General features: G+C 44.7%; 1 protein-coding gene across 1 annotated transcript; it reads right to left on the minus strand.

The window, feature by feature from the left end:
- Positions 1–307: 307 nt before the first annotated feature.
- On the minus strand, positions 308–8,358 carry LOC149364366 (mite group 2 allergen-like Ixo r 2). Its single transcript, XM_089570093.1, has 4 exons — positions 8,196–8,358; positions 4,200–4,304; positions 2,926–3,098; positions 308–539 (listed from the first exon to the last, which is right to left on the minus strand). The coding sequence occupies exons 1-4, from the start codon at positions 8,287–8,289 to the stop codon at positions 459–461; spliced, it is 453 nt and encodes a 150-aa protein (XP_089426219.1). The 5' UTR covers positions 8,290–8,358; the 3' UTR covers positions 308–458.
- Between the last annotated feature and the right edge of the window lie 6,799 nt (positions 8,359–15,157).

Consider the following 15,157-nt stretch of genomic DNA (forward strand, 5'->3'; position numbering starts at 1 on the left):
AAATTTGGCGCCAATTGTCAGTTGCTCAAGTTGCTCAGTTGCTCAAGTTGCTCAAGTTGCTCAGGCGCAAAGCCAGTCGCTCAAGAGTGCTACTATCGGTGGAGCGTAGTGAGACAGGTGAACATTGTCTTGGAATAATTGAGTCCCGTTGGATTCGACGGTAAATTAACACTTTCTTAAAATTTATTTTATATCTCGGACTTTGAAGAAAAGTCGACTGAGCAGAATCTTTCAACAGCGCCAGTGCCGTAAACAGGATAGAGTCTTCGCATAGAATGCGGATGACCGTGAGACAACTTTATCAGGAAAGGACAACTAGCCTTGATTATTTAGACCTGGCAGTTTAATGGATGAAGAATCAAAGGAAGAGCAGTGCCCGCGTCCAGGACGTATCACTGTTGCCTTTCTCGAGTGTTGGTATAACTTTGGGCACGTGCGAATACACCGCGTGTGCTTGTTTATTTAATGACGACTTTTGTCCGGAAGCAGACGCCTGTGCCCTTGTCTCCGGCTATCTTGAACTCCACGCTGGTTTTCATCTGCAGGAAAAAAAATGGAGAAATAAGACCTTTGTCTGCCCTAGCAGAATTTAGCTTTCTCTCGTGCATTTCCAATGTCCAGATGAGTATGGGTGAGCTTTCTTTAAAGGAAAAAGAATACGGTCACTGACCAAGTCAAGAAATTTTAGACGTTTCGGAACCTCGTACGGGTTCCTTGATCACTGAGCGGGACAGGAAGCGCCGCGACTTATATGCGCAACACGTGGCGTAACGAGCGTGCGTAGATTGGTGGCAAAATTTCCTTGCATCCGGTTCATGGTAGCTAGTGTCGACTGGATGATTAGAGATTCCAGTAGGCGCCGAGATGACACGTTCCTTTCCTTCGCGACGATAGCGGCGTGGTCCCAGTCAATCGCGTGACCATGTTCTTGCACATGCTGTGCAATGGCGTTAGTCGCGTGGTTATTATTTCTTACGTCACGTTTGTGTTCACTGAGCCGTCTTGTAAACTTTCCCGTCTCACCAATGTACACCTGGGGGCAGTCAGCACATGGTATCTGGTATATCACGCCTAGATACTCTTCAATCTGCAGTCTATCTTTCACGTTCACGAGCTGGTTACGGAGCTTGCTGGTCGGGATGTGGGCAAATTTGTGAGCTTTCTTTACGTGCTGGATGTGATGACGCAACCCGTACTTTTTTGTAAGAAGTTTTTTTTCTTCATTACCTGCATATATCTTCATGCACTACAGAAATTTACTACACTCCTTAGACCCATAGGCAGAGGCTACCGGCGCTCTCAAAAAACAGTACGCGAAAACAAGAACACGGTGCAAATAAGACAGTAAATAAGAGCAGACTTTTCTGCATTCTAGAGGTACGTACACTAGGTAGACATAAAAGTTAATCAAAAACAGGACCAGTGGAACGAAAATATGAATGTAAGACCGCACAAGCATACAGGTTGCAACTTTCATGAGCACATACAACATATACACACAACACTATCAATCCGAACGCTTCGAATCATCGTCTACGGCGTCGTAAACTTTTGAAACCTAAAGCGTAAAATCCAGTAGTTTTTAATGTCATCCCTAAGATTGAGGCCCAAGGCCGAGACATGCAAATGGGAGAGTTGCAGCCTGCTGCCGTTGTTTTACCGAGGCATTCACCTTTATTATTTGCAAGGTCCTATCCAGGTGCTTTCCTACGGAGACGGATTACGGAGCGGTAACTTCAGGTGCTCAGTATGCTTCTACACCTTTTTAGTGGCCCTGAGAGCAAGCAGCTGCTGTAATTGCTCAGCCAAGCTCCACGTACAAAAAAAAATTATCCAGTCTATAGACTGTCCATAGACTGTTCATAAAGTCTATAGACTCAATGAAGACATCCCAGAGAATAGTCTATAGACAATAGAAATGCTATAGACAGTATATATACAATCTATAGATTTATGGCCATACATTTCTAGTAGACTTTTGTCTATAGACAGTCTATAGACTATGAATAAAAATATCTATACAAAGGCAATAGAGTCGATAATAACTCTAAAAACTGTCTATACACCATTTTTATAACGATAATTACATTAAACAGCCTAAGATCTATGATGACCTTAGCGATTCAAGCATCAGGCTTCTCTAGTTGACCTTACACATCGAATATCCCGCACGTTTCACTGACTAATAGGCTCACTCTTCCTACAGGCCCGAGACACACACTATTGTCTACTCCCCTGGCACATCTTCCATCCACTGCCATGTTATGCAAATCAAATGCATTGGCAAACTCTTGAGTCTTTGTATATCTAGGATCTTGAATTCGCTCTACTGCAAGCTGTGTGCCGAGGGCTGTAATGTCATCGCTGTTCAATTAGAATCATCCCCGAGATATCGGTGACATTCTTATTCTTTTTCATTTTTTTTTTCTCTTTCACGCTGACTTCTTGTGCACCCTCTCTTCACGTCTGAGAAGAATCCTAGGGTTGTACTTTCCATGGCGTTGGCACATGAAAACAGCTGCTTATCGGCTTGGCTGTTACCGGCTATTGTCTCTTTGGCTCCGAACACTCGCCAGCGAGTGACCGCAGGCCAGTCCCCGACCGCTGTTTCTCACAATAGGCTGTAAAATCATCGCCAGGATAATCTGCTAAAGGTTCCTTCATTTCCTGTTATTACTGTCGTGTCCTAGACATGAGTTGATATGGAAACTATCTTCTCTGCTTTTGTAACTAACAACCTTTATCTTTTCCAGGGCCTAACTGAACCTAGATTGTAATCACGTTTGATCTCTTCCCACCATACTGACGCATGCGGGAAGCAAATGAAATTCACGTTCGTCTCCTGCTATCATGCAAACCAAAACAAAGCGAAACAACACGTTGGGAACTCAAGTTCTCGAAGTGTTTTCGTGTGGACCAACTCACAGGGGGTGTGTAGGGCGAGATCAACACTGGCATGGTGCCGTTCAACGTCTGTCCCTTGACGATGGGACACTTCAAAATGTCGTCGCACATGTCTTGCCCAAAGAACGGAATTGGCACCCACAGGAGCCACGCTTTGAACTTGCCGCTCAGCTTCGCGGTTTCGCTGTCTTGGTCTGAAGTGAGAGCACCACGAAGGGCAGAAGCAAAAGATTAATAGCAGCTCAGGTATAACGAGCACCACACTGCATTATCAGGAGCTCCCAGTTCACAACGATGTAGAGAGCTGTCTTCTTTTCCAAATGAAAATCAGTCCTATAGGGCAGTATTTTTTAACGCTTCATTTTGTTTTCATCGCATTTGGGCGAGACTACGGGTGTGCGAATATTCGGCGTACCGGCAGCAACCGTTGGCATTTATCGGGGAACCAACACCAGCGCATAGCATTGATGTGGGAAGCGCACAAGCACAAAGATGGCAGTGCTTTATCAAGTCGCTGGTGAGAACACTAATCGCGGCGCATTCGGGGGCATTTTTAAAACTTTTTTGGTCATTCATTTTTACCGAATAGAAAACGGCTACATCAAGGTTACCTCGCCAGAAACACCTATGTCGGATCATTTTCATGGCGCTCGACAACTTTCCTATTCACACGTTAGCATTTGAAGTCACATTTAAAAAAGTCTGTTAATGTCACTTAGGTATTAAAGTGGGCGGAAATATACACTAGCCGGTATTTTAAGTAACTTATAACAAAGTTCACTTCATTTCAATTCGAGAGAATGTTTCGGTACTTTAAAATCTAGACATATTTTAGCTGGGACGCTGGGCATAAAACTCCTTTCGCATATCCTTCGTCGCTTCAGTGCGGGAGAGAATGGCCAAAACAGAAATGAGAACGAAGTAAAAATATGAAACCCTTCATGTATATCGGAATCCATTCTTTTATTTAATATCCCTCATCACAGACTAAGTTTAGCCTGCTTCTAAAGATTCGCTGGTAATTCGCTGGTAAAGGCTAGGGTACACTGCAGTTAATTGCAGTAAATACTTCTAGATGCGGACGTCACAACTTTTAATGGAATAGTGGAAAAATTTTTGAACTCAATTTACTCGGCCATAAATGGCCTTTGCTGCCCTTTAAACTTTAGCTGACCAAGAAGGAGCCATAGAATAATTTTTTACTGAGCAAACTTAACTGGATGGCGTTGTCCACGCTCTCCCTTTAAGTTGATGCCTTCCATGTGAAATAATTAATGTCGCTCTGACAAACTTACCTGAAATTATCGAAAAATGAACCTGGCTTGTCTCGCCCCTCTTGAGGACGCAGGGATCGGAGTCGCAAGGTTCGATTTGGATCGACTTTATTTCGGCTTCGCTTCCTGCACATTGAAAATTCAGCAGCGGGTTGCAAACGCACTGTATTGCACACGCAAGGGCTCCACTACGAAAGCAATGCAATCTGGCCACAGTGGAGGAAGAGCCAGCTCAATACCAGCACTACAATCGAAGGTCGTACCAAGAGCCTTGTTATTTTGGCGTGCGTTTCGCTACATGTTGCTCGCGTCCTTTTTACACTCAGCTGCATTTTCGTTTTCTGAGTTTTAATAGGACGCAAGCAGCACGAAGACGAATACAATATACCAAATGATTTGAATTAAGTGGAAAACATGCCAAGCAGCCTTTCTCCACATGTGTCAGACTTACGTGCTTAACCGAGGCCCAGTCGAAGGGAAGTCCTGTTATAAAAAATTTGGCTAAGCATTCTAGGCTGCACCTCCCCTTGTTCATTTTGTTTTGTGTTGTTAAACACTTATTGTCCTGCCTTCTCACCCGCATAGAATACAGATACTTGTACAACTGTTGGAAAAGTTCCTAAGAAAGCGAGAATGCGGAGAGTACTGCCCCTAAAGTAATATTTTGCAATGTTACGCCCTGGACACTAATGGAGAGATTTAGCACAGCAGAGACGTACTGGCTTAGACTTATACCGGTTCGCTGGACGCCGGCTGCGCACGCTCACTGACATGGCTGCGGCCAGGTGGGACCACTGCGCGTGCGCAGAAGGCGTCCAGCGAACCGGTATAAGTCTAAGCCAGTACGTCTCTGCTGTGCTAAATCTCTCGAATATGTGTTGCCAAATGTTGGCCAGCCATTGATTAATCCATATTTGAATAATAGTCTCCGTTACCCTTTTTCACGTGATATCGCCTCTTCTGCCGAAATACACAGACACCACTGAGTAAAAACTTTCCTGTGACAACTTTTGGGAACGTATGGCAAATTCCGAGTAATATATGCATTCCCCTCGAACTCAAAACACTGAGTCTTCATATATGATCTGCTGCATGGGGAGGAAAATAATGAGTTATTCGCTTGCTGGCTCTGGAACCTATTTTTTTTTCTTGGACTGGTTATCCTGCAGCACGCAGTCTATAGAGATTGATGTCGCAAGCGAAGCGACATCTGCTATTATGCTGCTGAAATAGGGGACATGCCCGAGGCTCTCAATCAAGAGGAAGATAGTGCTCGGTTCCGTTGATATCTGCAGCCGCAATATTACAATGAATTGTGCTGCAATGTGGCTTCCAGACAGGTTGGTCAGGTGCTCTGGACGGTAGATGAGGACCTCTGTCACTCGTGTTTCTTTGTCACATAACACGCTAAGGAGTGAAACTAATAAGACCAGGTAACATAACACGCTAAAGAGTGAAACTAATAAGACTAGGTAACTTGCCACTGCGATTACATGACGCTAAGCAAATAATGACCGTCCACGGCGGCTTATTCGATATATGGCGTTCGGCTTCTGAGACCCAGGTCACGGGATCGAATCTCGGCAGCGGCAATGGCAATTAGGTGGAGGCGAAATGCGAAAACGCCGTTGTGCTGCGCGATGTCAGTGCACGTTCAAGAACCCCCGGCGGTCAAAATAAATCTGGAGCACCCGCCTACTGCGTATCTCTCGTAGCCTATGTGCAGCGGGGGGGAGGGGGGGGGGGGGTGTTTAGTACCATGTCCTATAGTTTACTATGTGAAAAAATTGGCAGTGGCTTAGCTCGGCTATGCTAGGATATACGCCGCGAAAGCTTGTTATGAGGAATGCTACACAGCGGGGGAATGAGCGGAGGTGAGCGCAACGACGAGGCAAGCGGTGTGACGTCATACCAAGCGGCGGCGGCGGCTCCGCGGCGAGGCACGTGCGTGGTGTGACTTCATGCCAGATGGCGCGGCGAGCGCGCGGCGTCCGCCACCTGCGGCGGTTACTAGTCAACGGCTCAAGGTCGGTCTCTATGCCTCCTCGGAGCACCGCAACAGCGAAATCGCAAGTTCGTAGCCAGTGTAGCTTTCGCTACCTAATTATCGGAGGATCAATGGGATTGATGCGGAGGGGAGTGCGTTAGCATGCGAGCTCCGATTTTGTGAGCGCACTGGCCCCTGGCGCCTTCTTGGAGCAGTGATGCAAACAAGCGCGTGCGCCGCGGATTTGTGGCGCCCTCTGTGGAATGCTGCGAAAATTAGCGCCACAGCGCGAGAGGCTGGCTCCCGGGTTCAAGTGCCCGCGTGCTCTTTCGTTTGTAAGGGGTTCTGCAGAACCGACCACGTGTTTGAACTTGGGCTGGCACGGCAGATACACGCGCGCTCTTGCGTTTGGACTCTATCGCGTACGGGTGAAAGTTGACCAATTTCGAAAGCACAGAGCGAGAGGCTGGCAATACTACAGGCGTGGAGAAACCCTACTTCGAGGACTGACTGTTCTAAAGCAACGACAAGCGAATCTAATCTGTTAGCGCTGCGGGTTCGAATCCCGCTCCAGGCCAGAAGATATGAGGAGGAGAAGGAGGAGTTAGGGATGTCCCGAACTTTGACACGTGCTCCTACGTGTAGCAGTTGTAATAAAAAGGTATTGACAATATAGTAAACTCAGTAAATGAAATGATCATCACAACGAAGGTGCACTTTTGTAATTGCTATTTCTGTTTGCTTTGCTCTACAAGGACGCCGATAGTGGTGTCATGAATTTTTTCTTTTTAAATTTCTTATTCCTCTTAAGAATGGTGTATACTAAGCAAGCTAAACTCTGCTTTGCAAGAGACAGCGCTGCTTTGTTCAAAATTAAAAATCAATCCCAAGAGATAAACCGCGGAATTTTTTCAACGAACCAATCCTGCAACTCTGAATACTTGATATAAAGAGATATTTTTTATGCTTGAGACAATTCCAGCATCTTCTATGCAAACTTCACCAACGTCGCTGGTGGAATCAATACTGTGATGAATAAAAAAGTCTTGATTGCAAACCTTCCTCCAAGTACAGCCATACCCGGAAGAAATTTGACACCACCGAAACGCTTTCGAAGCTAATAGTTTAAATGCCAAAATTTCGCCAGAAGTCTCCCATGCGTTTTAACGACTTGAGCTAAAGAGCTGTGACCTTAGAATGCCATGTTCTTTCCTCAAAGTATACTAAATTTCTCTCAAATTTGAAAACTACGATCGTAATCGACACTAAAGCACGAAATAACAAAAACAGTGATAGTTTTATTCGAAGATAAAAAGCCTCGAGCAACGAAAAACATTTTACTTAATGTTGTGCTCCACAGTGCAACAGCGCGGAAGACAAGGACAAACGAAAAACCAGACAACATGAGCCCTCGTGTTGTCTGGACTTTCGTTCGTCCTCCTCTTCCGCGCTGTTATACTGTGGAGTACAACGTTAAGTAAAGTATTTTTGTTGCTCGAGGCACTTTATCTCGGAATAAAATTAATATTAACCGCCACTAACTTGCCCCACTTTCTGCCCTTTTGATATTGTCTTAAGCTACAAAATAACGTTTCATCAGAAACATCGTTGTTCAAGCCATTTCAGGGAATACTGGCCTTTAATCCAGTGAGATTTCAATTCCTTATATGCTTATTGGAGCAGAGCTATAACAGTTTTTTTATATCGCATCCTGCTTTGTTGCCACAGATGCATTTACAATTCATAGTAACCAAAGATTCACCGGAAGGTTGAGAAATATTGTTCCACATTAACAAATATCTCGCGGTGTTCACATGCTAGTGGAATGGCCGTAAGTAATCAGTTGTCAGTCAATGAAATGCGCGGTATTTTCTCCAGAAATCTTTAAACGCCTGAAAGTGACAGATACGAAGCCTTTATTTACTACTTATCCGATCTGTACTTTAGAGAAATAATGTGAATAAGCAATGACAGCCTTTTGCATTCCAGTCTCGGTTCTTAGAAAGGGTACCAGGCAACTCAGTGCTTACCGCAGTCCGCATACTTGACGTCTCTTCTCTGAGAAGAAGCCAGACCAATCAGGAAGGCGAGAGCAAGGCAGCGAATCATGGCGACAAATGACATAGGACTGGTTCTCGCACTAGCGTAAGTTGTTATGGGACCGCTGAACAGCACTGTGACTTATTGTGGGACGCAAGCAGGCATGGTTTTAAATAGGGCAGTTGCGAATGCGGATGCTGCGCAGGTGCTCACGCTCGCATTACTCAACCTCTGCGCATCCGTTACTGACGTCAAACTTTCACGCCATCAACGCTGCGTACGTTCGTGACACTTATCACATCCGCGTGGCGTGCTCGAAGGTAAGGTGTACTCGGTAGACTTTGTAAACGAAACGGCACCTGATCCCTTTCTCAGCAAACTTTTCGTATCTTGGCAATCAAGACCTTAGTCACATATCTTTGTGTGCGTGCGCGCGTGCGTGTGTTTGAGAGAGAGAGAGAGAGAACTCCCAGGTATCTTTGAATGTTAAGAAAGGTCATTTCTGCATATATAGGCATTAACCCATTAGCTATCGCATCATACCCTTAAGGCGGTGTTTAAGTGTTGTCCCCTCCCCCAACTGAAGAGTGAAAAGCAGCTTTCGCACGTCTAATTTGTTTAACTACGTAAAATCCCTACCACTCTTCTATCAACCACGGTCTACTGGCATTAAAACGACTACTTTGTGGGAGTGGCTAAGATGTAGCCCGAAATTTGCAGAAATTAGTTGGTTTAGTTGGTTTATGGGGTTTAATGTCCCAAAGCGACTAAGTCTATGAGAGACGCCGTAGTGGAGGGCTCCGGAAATTTCGACCACCTGGGATTCTTTAACGTGCACTGACATCGCACAGTACACGGGCCTCTAGAAGTTCTCCTCCAAAGAAATTCAACCGCCGTGGCCTGGATCGAACCCGCGTCTTTCGGGTCAGCAGCCGAACACCATAACCACTCAGCCACCGCGCCGGCAATGTGCAGAGATTGAGGAGCTTCGTAATGCAATGGGCTTGATAAACAAGGAAAACGTACGGCGCTAATTTTGTGCGATATTTTTGTGTACAAATAGCAGGAAGCAGCGCTTTCGCAATTTCAGAAAGTCATTAATATTGCCTAATGTCAGCAACCAAGTTTTTTCTTCCAGTTGAAATATTTGTGCATACTCTACGCCAGGTTCTGCATCCTCAGATGTTTAGTGCGAAATTAAAGAAAAAATAAAATAAAACCCAGCGTCAGTTTCCTTCATACAATCTATAATTGAAAGATAAAAAAAAACGTTTAATTTTGCTGCGAGTCAAAAATTTCACGCCTTGTCTAAAACGTTATTTGCTCATAAGCTCTTCGAAATGATGCTCGTCAATGAGGGGTAAACATTTAGTAAAAACTCTCTCTCTCTCAGTAGAACTCAACGGAGCGCTGAATGATTTGAGCTCAAAGTGAGGGGACGTTTATTTACATCACATTTCAAATAAAGTAGTCTGCACTGTAGAAAACTATCAATAAAATAATATTTGTGAGCCTTCTCTGCATCAGGTCGCGTGGCCAGTGATGGCGTGAGCGCGAACGCGACGTCAGCAGTGCCACGACAGCGAAGGTCTCCTATGAAGCAGAGATAAAGGAGATAGAAACAGCGTTCTCGAACTACAATTAAAAGCGTTTTTATCTACTCAGCTTACTGAAGCCAGGAGTGGTCATAACTTATCTCCGATGGTCAAAGTGATGAGAAATTAAATATTTCGATGAAGGCTTATCAAAACGGAGCTGACGGCTGTTTTTCTGCCACCGCCCGTTTCCCACTATGCTCAACGTACGTATTTAGAAAACTAGTTTCTAGTATTCGTTTTCAAGCTGCGACACTTAATTCACTATTTAAAATAAAGAAATAAAACTGGGTAGGTTATAAGCATACAGAAAGAAGAAATGCGTATTTCTGTTTTATGATCGTATCACGGTTAGACCGCGTTCATTTATCACCGGCAGGAGAGGTGACTTCATCTTCACGAGAGTGATACCCCAATGACTGGAGTGGGTGCGGTCAGATGTGGAGGGGTTTGGAGAGGAGGAGGAAGAATGTAAATATATGGTTCGTAAACACAAATTCTGCGTCATTTTTTGTGCGCATTGTACCAAACATTGGTTACGCCCTAGCAGAACACACGGATGCAATAGAAGCAACATTAAACGCGGCTGTACCTAACACCGGACATGATAAATTGGAAAAGTTGGAGAGAACATGTAATCCGCAGAGCAATTAACCACTGATCTACTACGGCAGTAAAATTAATATTATAAGTAGGAAGAGAGTTTGGGCAGAACATGTAATGCGCAGAGCAAGTAACCACTGATCAACTACGGCAGTAAAATTGTTAGTAGCTGGAGAGTGGATACGTAGCCGTGAATGGCAGAATACCAGGAGGGTAAATGTTAGGAAATTAGGTGGAATAAAAAGGCAGTACAGGGTTCTCGCATGGTAGTGTTGGTTTCAGATCAATGAGGTAGTGTTTTGCTTGACTGTAGACTGATAATGGTGTACATACAAACATTTACGTGATTTTGCTCATCATAAACTTGAGGGGTCTCCATACATTTTATGGAGCCCTATAAATCCCTCAATGCTTACTGACGCAAGAGAGAAAGGTTTATGGTTTATGGAGTTTAACGTCCCAAAGCGACTAAGGCTATGAGATACGCCGTAGTGGAGGGCTCCGGAAATTTCGACCACCTGGGGTTCTTTAACGTGCACTGACATCGCACAGTACACGGGCCTCGAATTTCTCCTCCAAACAAATTCAACCGCCGCGGCCGGGATCGAACCCGCGTCTTTCGGGACAGCAGCCGAGCACCATAGCCACTGAGCCACCGCGGCGGCTCCAAGACAGAAAGGGTCTAGTTTATCTATGTTCCAATCTCCGCAATTTTCGCCCTCTTGTTGCATATCCTTTATTCATTTATATATTTAAACCCGTACAAATCACCCCATTGGGCATTAGTGTACGGGGGCCAAACAAAGAGTTAGAAAAACAAGACCACTACGAAGGCTGTGAACATGCAGTGTCAGGAGTTTGAAACAGTCAGACGAGTCATAATGAAGAAATGAGAAAACTAAACGCTTACCGCAGTCCGAAATCGCGACTTCTTTTCGCTGTGCTGACGCCAAGCCTATCAGGAGTACGAGAACAATGTAGCGCAACATAGTGGCCAGAGAATGGGAGCAGCGATCCCTTAAACTAATGCAGGTTGATATGAAAGCGCCAGACAGCACCGTGTGTTGTGATGCGGTTATAGGCACGGCCTTAAATAGGGCAGTAGTGGAAGGGAGTGCTCACGCTCGAGTTACCCACCCCTGTACCCTTTGTCTACGTTAGTGATGTCATCGGACGACGGTGAGGAAACTGTCCAATCACAACATATCTCTCCCCCTTCATCGCACACCTTCTGCTGACTGTAAATTATGAATAGAAGAGTTACATCAGGTCGTGAGCGCTTATCACTTGTTCGGGCTTTGGAAATGACGCCTCACCTGATTTCTTAATCGGAGAACTGCGTTGTCTCCCTAATCAATGGCACTATCATACGCTCTGGTCGGGGATCGCTTACGTAGCCAGGATTTTTCCAAGGGGTGAGGCATGTGAGTTGAGCGTGATTATGGGCCCGAGACTCCTCGGGCTTGCATTTGGATACATGCGCGGTCAAAGTAGTCTGTAAACTCGTCTTTTAAGAAGCTTGGCGAATAACCCGCCCAGGAATCAATCCTTTTGAAGATTTGTGAAAGTGTAACGCCGGATGTAAACTGGGCTATTTGTGATTACCGAGCAAAGTCCTACACATATCCATATTCGTTTGTATCTTCTGCAAAAGTAGGCACCTTGCAAGGAGAATTTCCCGCTCTGGCCTCAAGAATGCTTGCTATCTTGAAATAAGCCCTGGCTGATCGGCACCATGAAAAGTGGCCGAGAGCAGCGTAAGATAGTTTGTTTCATGAACAAATTAGTACAAGAATTCTGAGAGAACATGAAAATAATAATGCCTTTTTATATTCACTGGAAAAATTTAGAGTAAGAAGATGCCAATCAGTGGCTGGACTAGCTGCAAGAAAAGGTTAGTATAATGCGCCTTGCATTTTTGTTGGGCATGGTGTTTTCACATTGTTTTCTGTTTCGTTGCAGCGATCTTTTTGCGCATTTTTATTTGTTGCTTAGCCCTTTGTTGCATGCGGAGTATTTACGTGCGCGAACTGTGATTTTTTTCTTGTTTCGTGTCTTTCTGCATCAGAAAAAACGGGAAAAATTTTTTCATCTCTTTGAAATGTTTATTTTGGAAGATACAGAATGTCCACTACAGTGGACAACATGAATACCAGCTCCGGTAGGGGAAAGTAAAAATGTTTATGTTTGCCTTTTCTACCAGGCAAAGTTATTGCAATAACAAAAGGGCACTTTACTCTTCATTGTGAAATATAAAAAAACCGTCACTTTTGCCGTCAATGCACAAGAACACTTTGCACTTCCCGCAGAGGTATGTTGTCTTCCTCTTGCAGCCATTCATTTTGCACCTTTGTGCTGCACACGTTTGCTGGCGGGGGAAGTGGCTTACGCTGTCGTACCGCACGTCTGCGGACACCAAGCTTGCTTTCGCAGGCGGCCTTCGTTTCGCTGCGGCTGAGCATGCTAGTGCATTAGAAAAACCAGTTTCATCAACCGTGGTCCTTGATTCTTCCTTGATCAGTGCTATCGGCACCGATAACTTGAAGTGGCTTAGCTGCATCTTACACTCTGCTGCAACACAGCGGTATAGCAGCCATGCGTTTACGACAGCCAAATCGGTCAGGTGAATGGGGTGCGTCAGGCGGGTCGGACTTCAGGTTGTCTCCGTGAAACTCTATTTCGTGAACATACCCGGACTGACCGGCCCTTACCCAGACTTCGTATCCCATTTTTTTGGCTTGTTTGCCATGTACACCTTTAGCGAGTGCCTTCCTTTGAAGGGGATGATCTGCTCATCTATTGCCTGGCAAGACTCTGGTTCAGCCAAATTCTTGAATGAAGCATTCAGTTGGTCGATCATTGGACGAACTTTCTGGAGGCGATCGAACCCTTCCTCAGAACTCTTCTTTTCTAAAGCAGCATCTTTGAGGTGAAGAACTGATAATACTTCCTCCCATCTGTTCACTGTCATTGCGTCAGCAACCATGTCCTGCCTAGTGTTTGAGGGCCAGTACGAATGCCTAAAGGAGATGTCGACTATTGACATGTACATGCATATGCCCAAAAAAACCTCCATTTCATTCTTTATCACCTTCATTTTTGGACGATTAGATATTTTGTGCCTGTTAGATTCAAATGTTAGCAGCTCAATGAGATCCTCACCATACATGAGCTTGAACATTTTCAGTCGAGGTTTGCCTTCAGCAGCTGCAGCCTTAGGCTTCAGCTCGTTGTGTACTTTGGTGCAATGAGAAATATCTCTCTTATCCCAACGCCATACCTTCGGCTTTTCCTTCTGAATGCGACGCTGTTTTGGTGCGCCCTCGCCTTCAGCATCGCTGTCAGTGTGAATGTCTTCCTCCTCACTCGCACTGCTATCGGTTATATCACTCCATCTGTCCACTTCTACTTCGTTCTGAACATCATCTTCACTGTCAGGGCGATCATCGTCACTACCAGATGGCAAGTCTTCTCCAAGTAGCGCATTCACCTGGTCTCGTGGCAACGGGACATCCAATAGTTTATCTTTTTCCGCATCGGTTAATTTCTTCGTTGAAGCCGGAATCCTCCTAATAAAAACAAAGTAAAGCTGCGTTAAAAACTATATAGAACATAATAAATAATGCACTCAAATCTGAGCAGCAGCAGTAAACCCTTACAAAAAGCCTCACATGGACATGTCGTTTTCCCGCCATGCATGGTGTCCTCTACAGTGGACATTTGAATGAAGTTGTTCGGAAAACCGACCTGTGTTTTACTCAGTCGTAATATCAATGGCGCGTACCTAACAGTATCTCTTTTCTTGTTTCCGCATAATTATACATCGCAAATTAGGGAAATGTGCGAATTGTAAGCCAAAAAGTGAAGACAAACGTCACTTACCCGCTCGAGCAATGGGCAGCCATCTTCGTAGCAAAATTTCGAGGCAGCCGCAGTATGGCGGCGCCATCTAGCGCATCGAAAACGTACCTTTTTTGTCCACTGTAGTGACCAGCATGCACAGGAGCACCTGGCGTGCACTGAACTTGCTCTAAAAATCGCAGAAATTTGTCCACTACAGTGGACAGCATGCAACAAAGGGTTAGAGGTCAGTTCCATTTTTTGATATGTTAAAACTTGGCACCGACTGGATGGTGCTGGTGTTTTGTTTGTCGTGTTCCGCATTTGTAATCTGTACCTTGTATCACTCCTATCTTGGTCCTGACCGGACTGATAGTATCTCTAATAAATAGATAAATAAATAAATAAATAAATAAATAAATAAATAAATAAATAAATAAAGTTTAACGTCCCGATGCTGCGTGGGATATTAGCGACGCCGGAGTCGAGGGTTCTGGATTGATTTAAATCTCCTGGGGCTCTTTGAGATACACTGGTATCGCACAGCACACGGACGTCTTTTACATTCCACGTCATCGAAATGCGGCCGCTGCAGACGGGATTCGATCCCGCAGCCTTGGGCTCAGCAGTCGAATTGTATATCAAATGAGCCATCGAATCGGTTAATAGAAAAAAAAAAGTTGAGTGTTTGCGAATGTAGAGTTTTATCAACCATTAATCGAATCTCCAGGTATTGGATCAAATTGGAAATAATGAATGCCTTTGCCCTTAACCTTACAGATATTTTTAATAGGGGTGTGCGAATATCAAATTTTTCGAATACGAATCGAATACGAATACTTGATTCCGAATATCGAATCGAATATCGAATAATCAAGGACAGACGCATTTAACCACTACAAAACATTTATTTG

The sequence above is a fragment of the Amblyomma mixtum genome, chromosome 2 (assembly GCF_055824585.1).
Source record: "Amblyomma mixtum isolate Tamu chromosome 2, ASM5582458v1, whole genome shotgun sequence".
NCBI lineage: Eukaryota > Metazoa > Arthropoda > Arachnida > Ixodida > Ixodidae > Amblyomma > Amblyomma mixtum.

Excerpts from the sequence above, each read along its gene's own strand:
- LOC149364366 (XM_089570093.1), bottom strand. The coding sequence starts at position 8,289 with ATGTCATTTGTCGCCATGATTCGCTGCCTTGCTCTCGCCTTCCTGATT. Across the intron at positions 3,099-4,199 it reads TCATTTTTCGATAATTTCAG|ACCAAGACAGCGAAACCGCG; the intron begins GTAAGTTTGTCA and ends CTCTCACTTCAG. Across the intron at positions 540-2,925 it reads TCTCGCCCTACACACCCCCT|ATGAAAACCAGCGTGGAGTT; the intron begins GTGAGTTGGTCC and ends TTTTTCCTGCAG.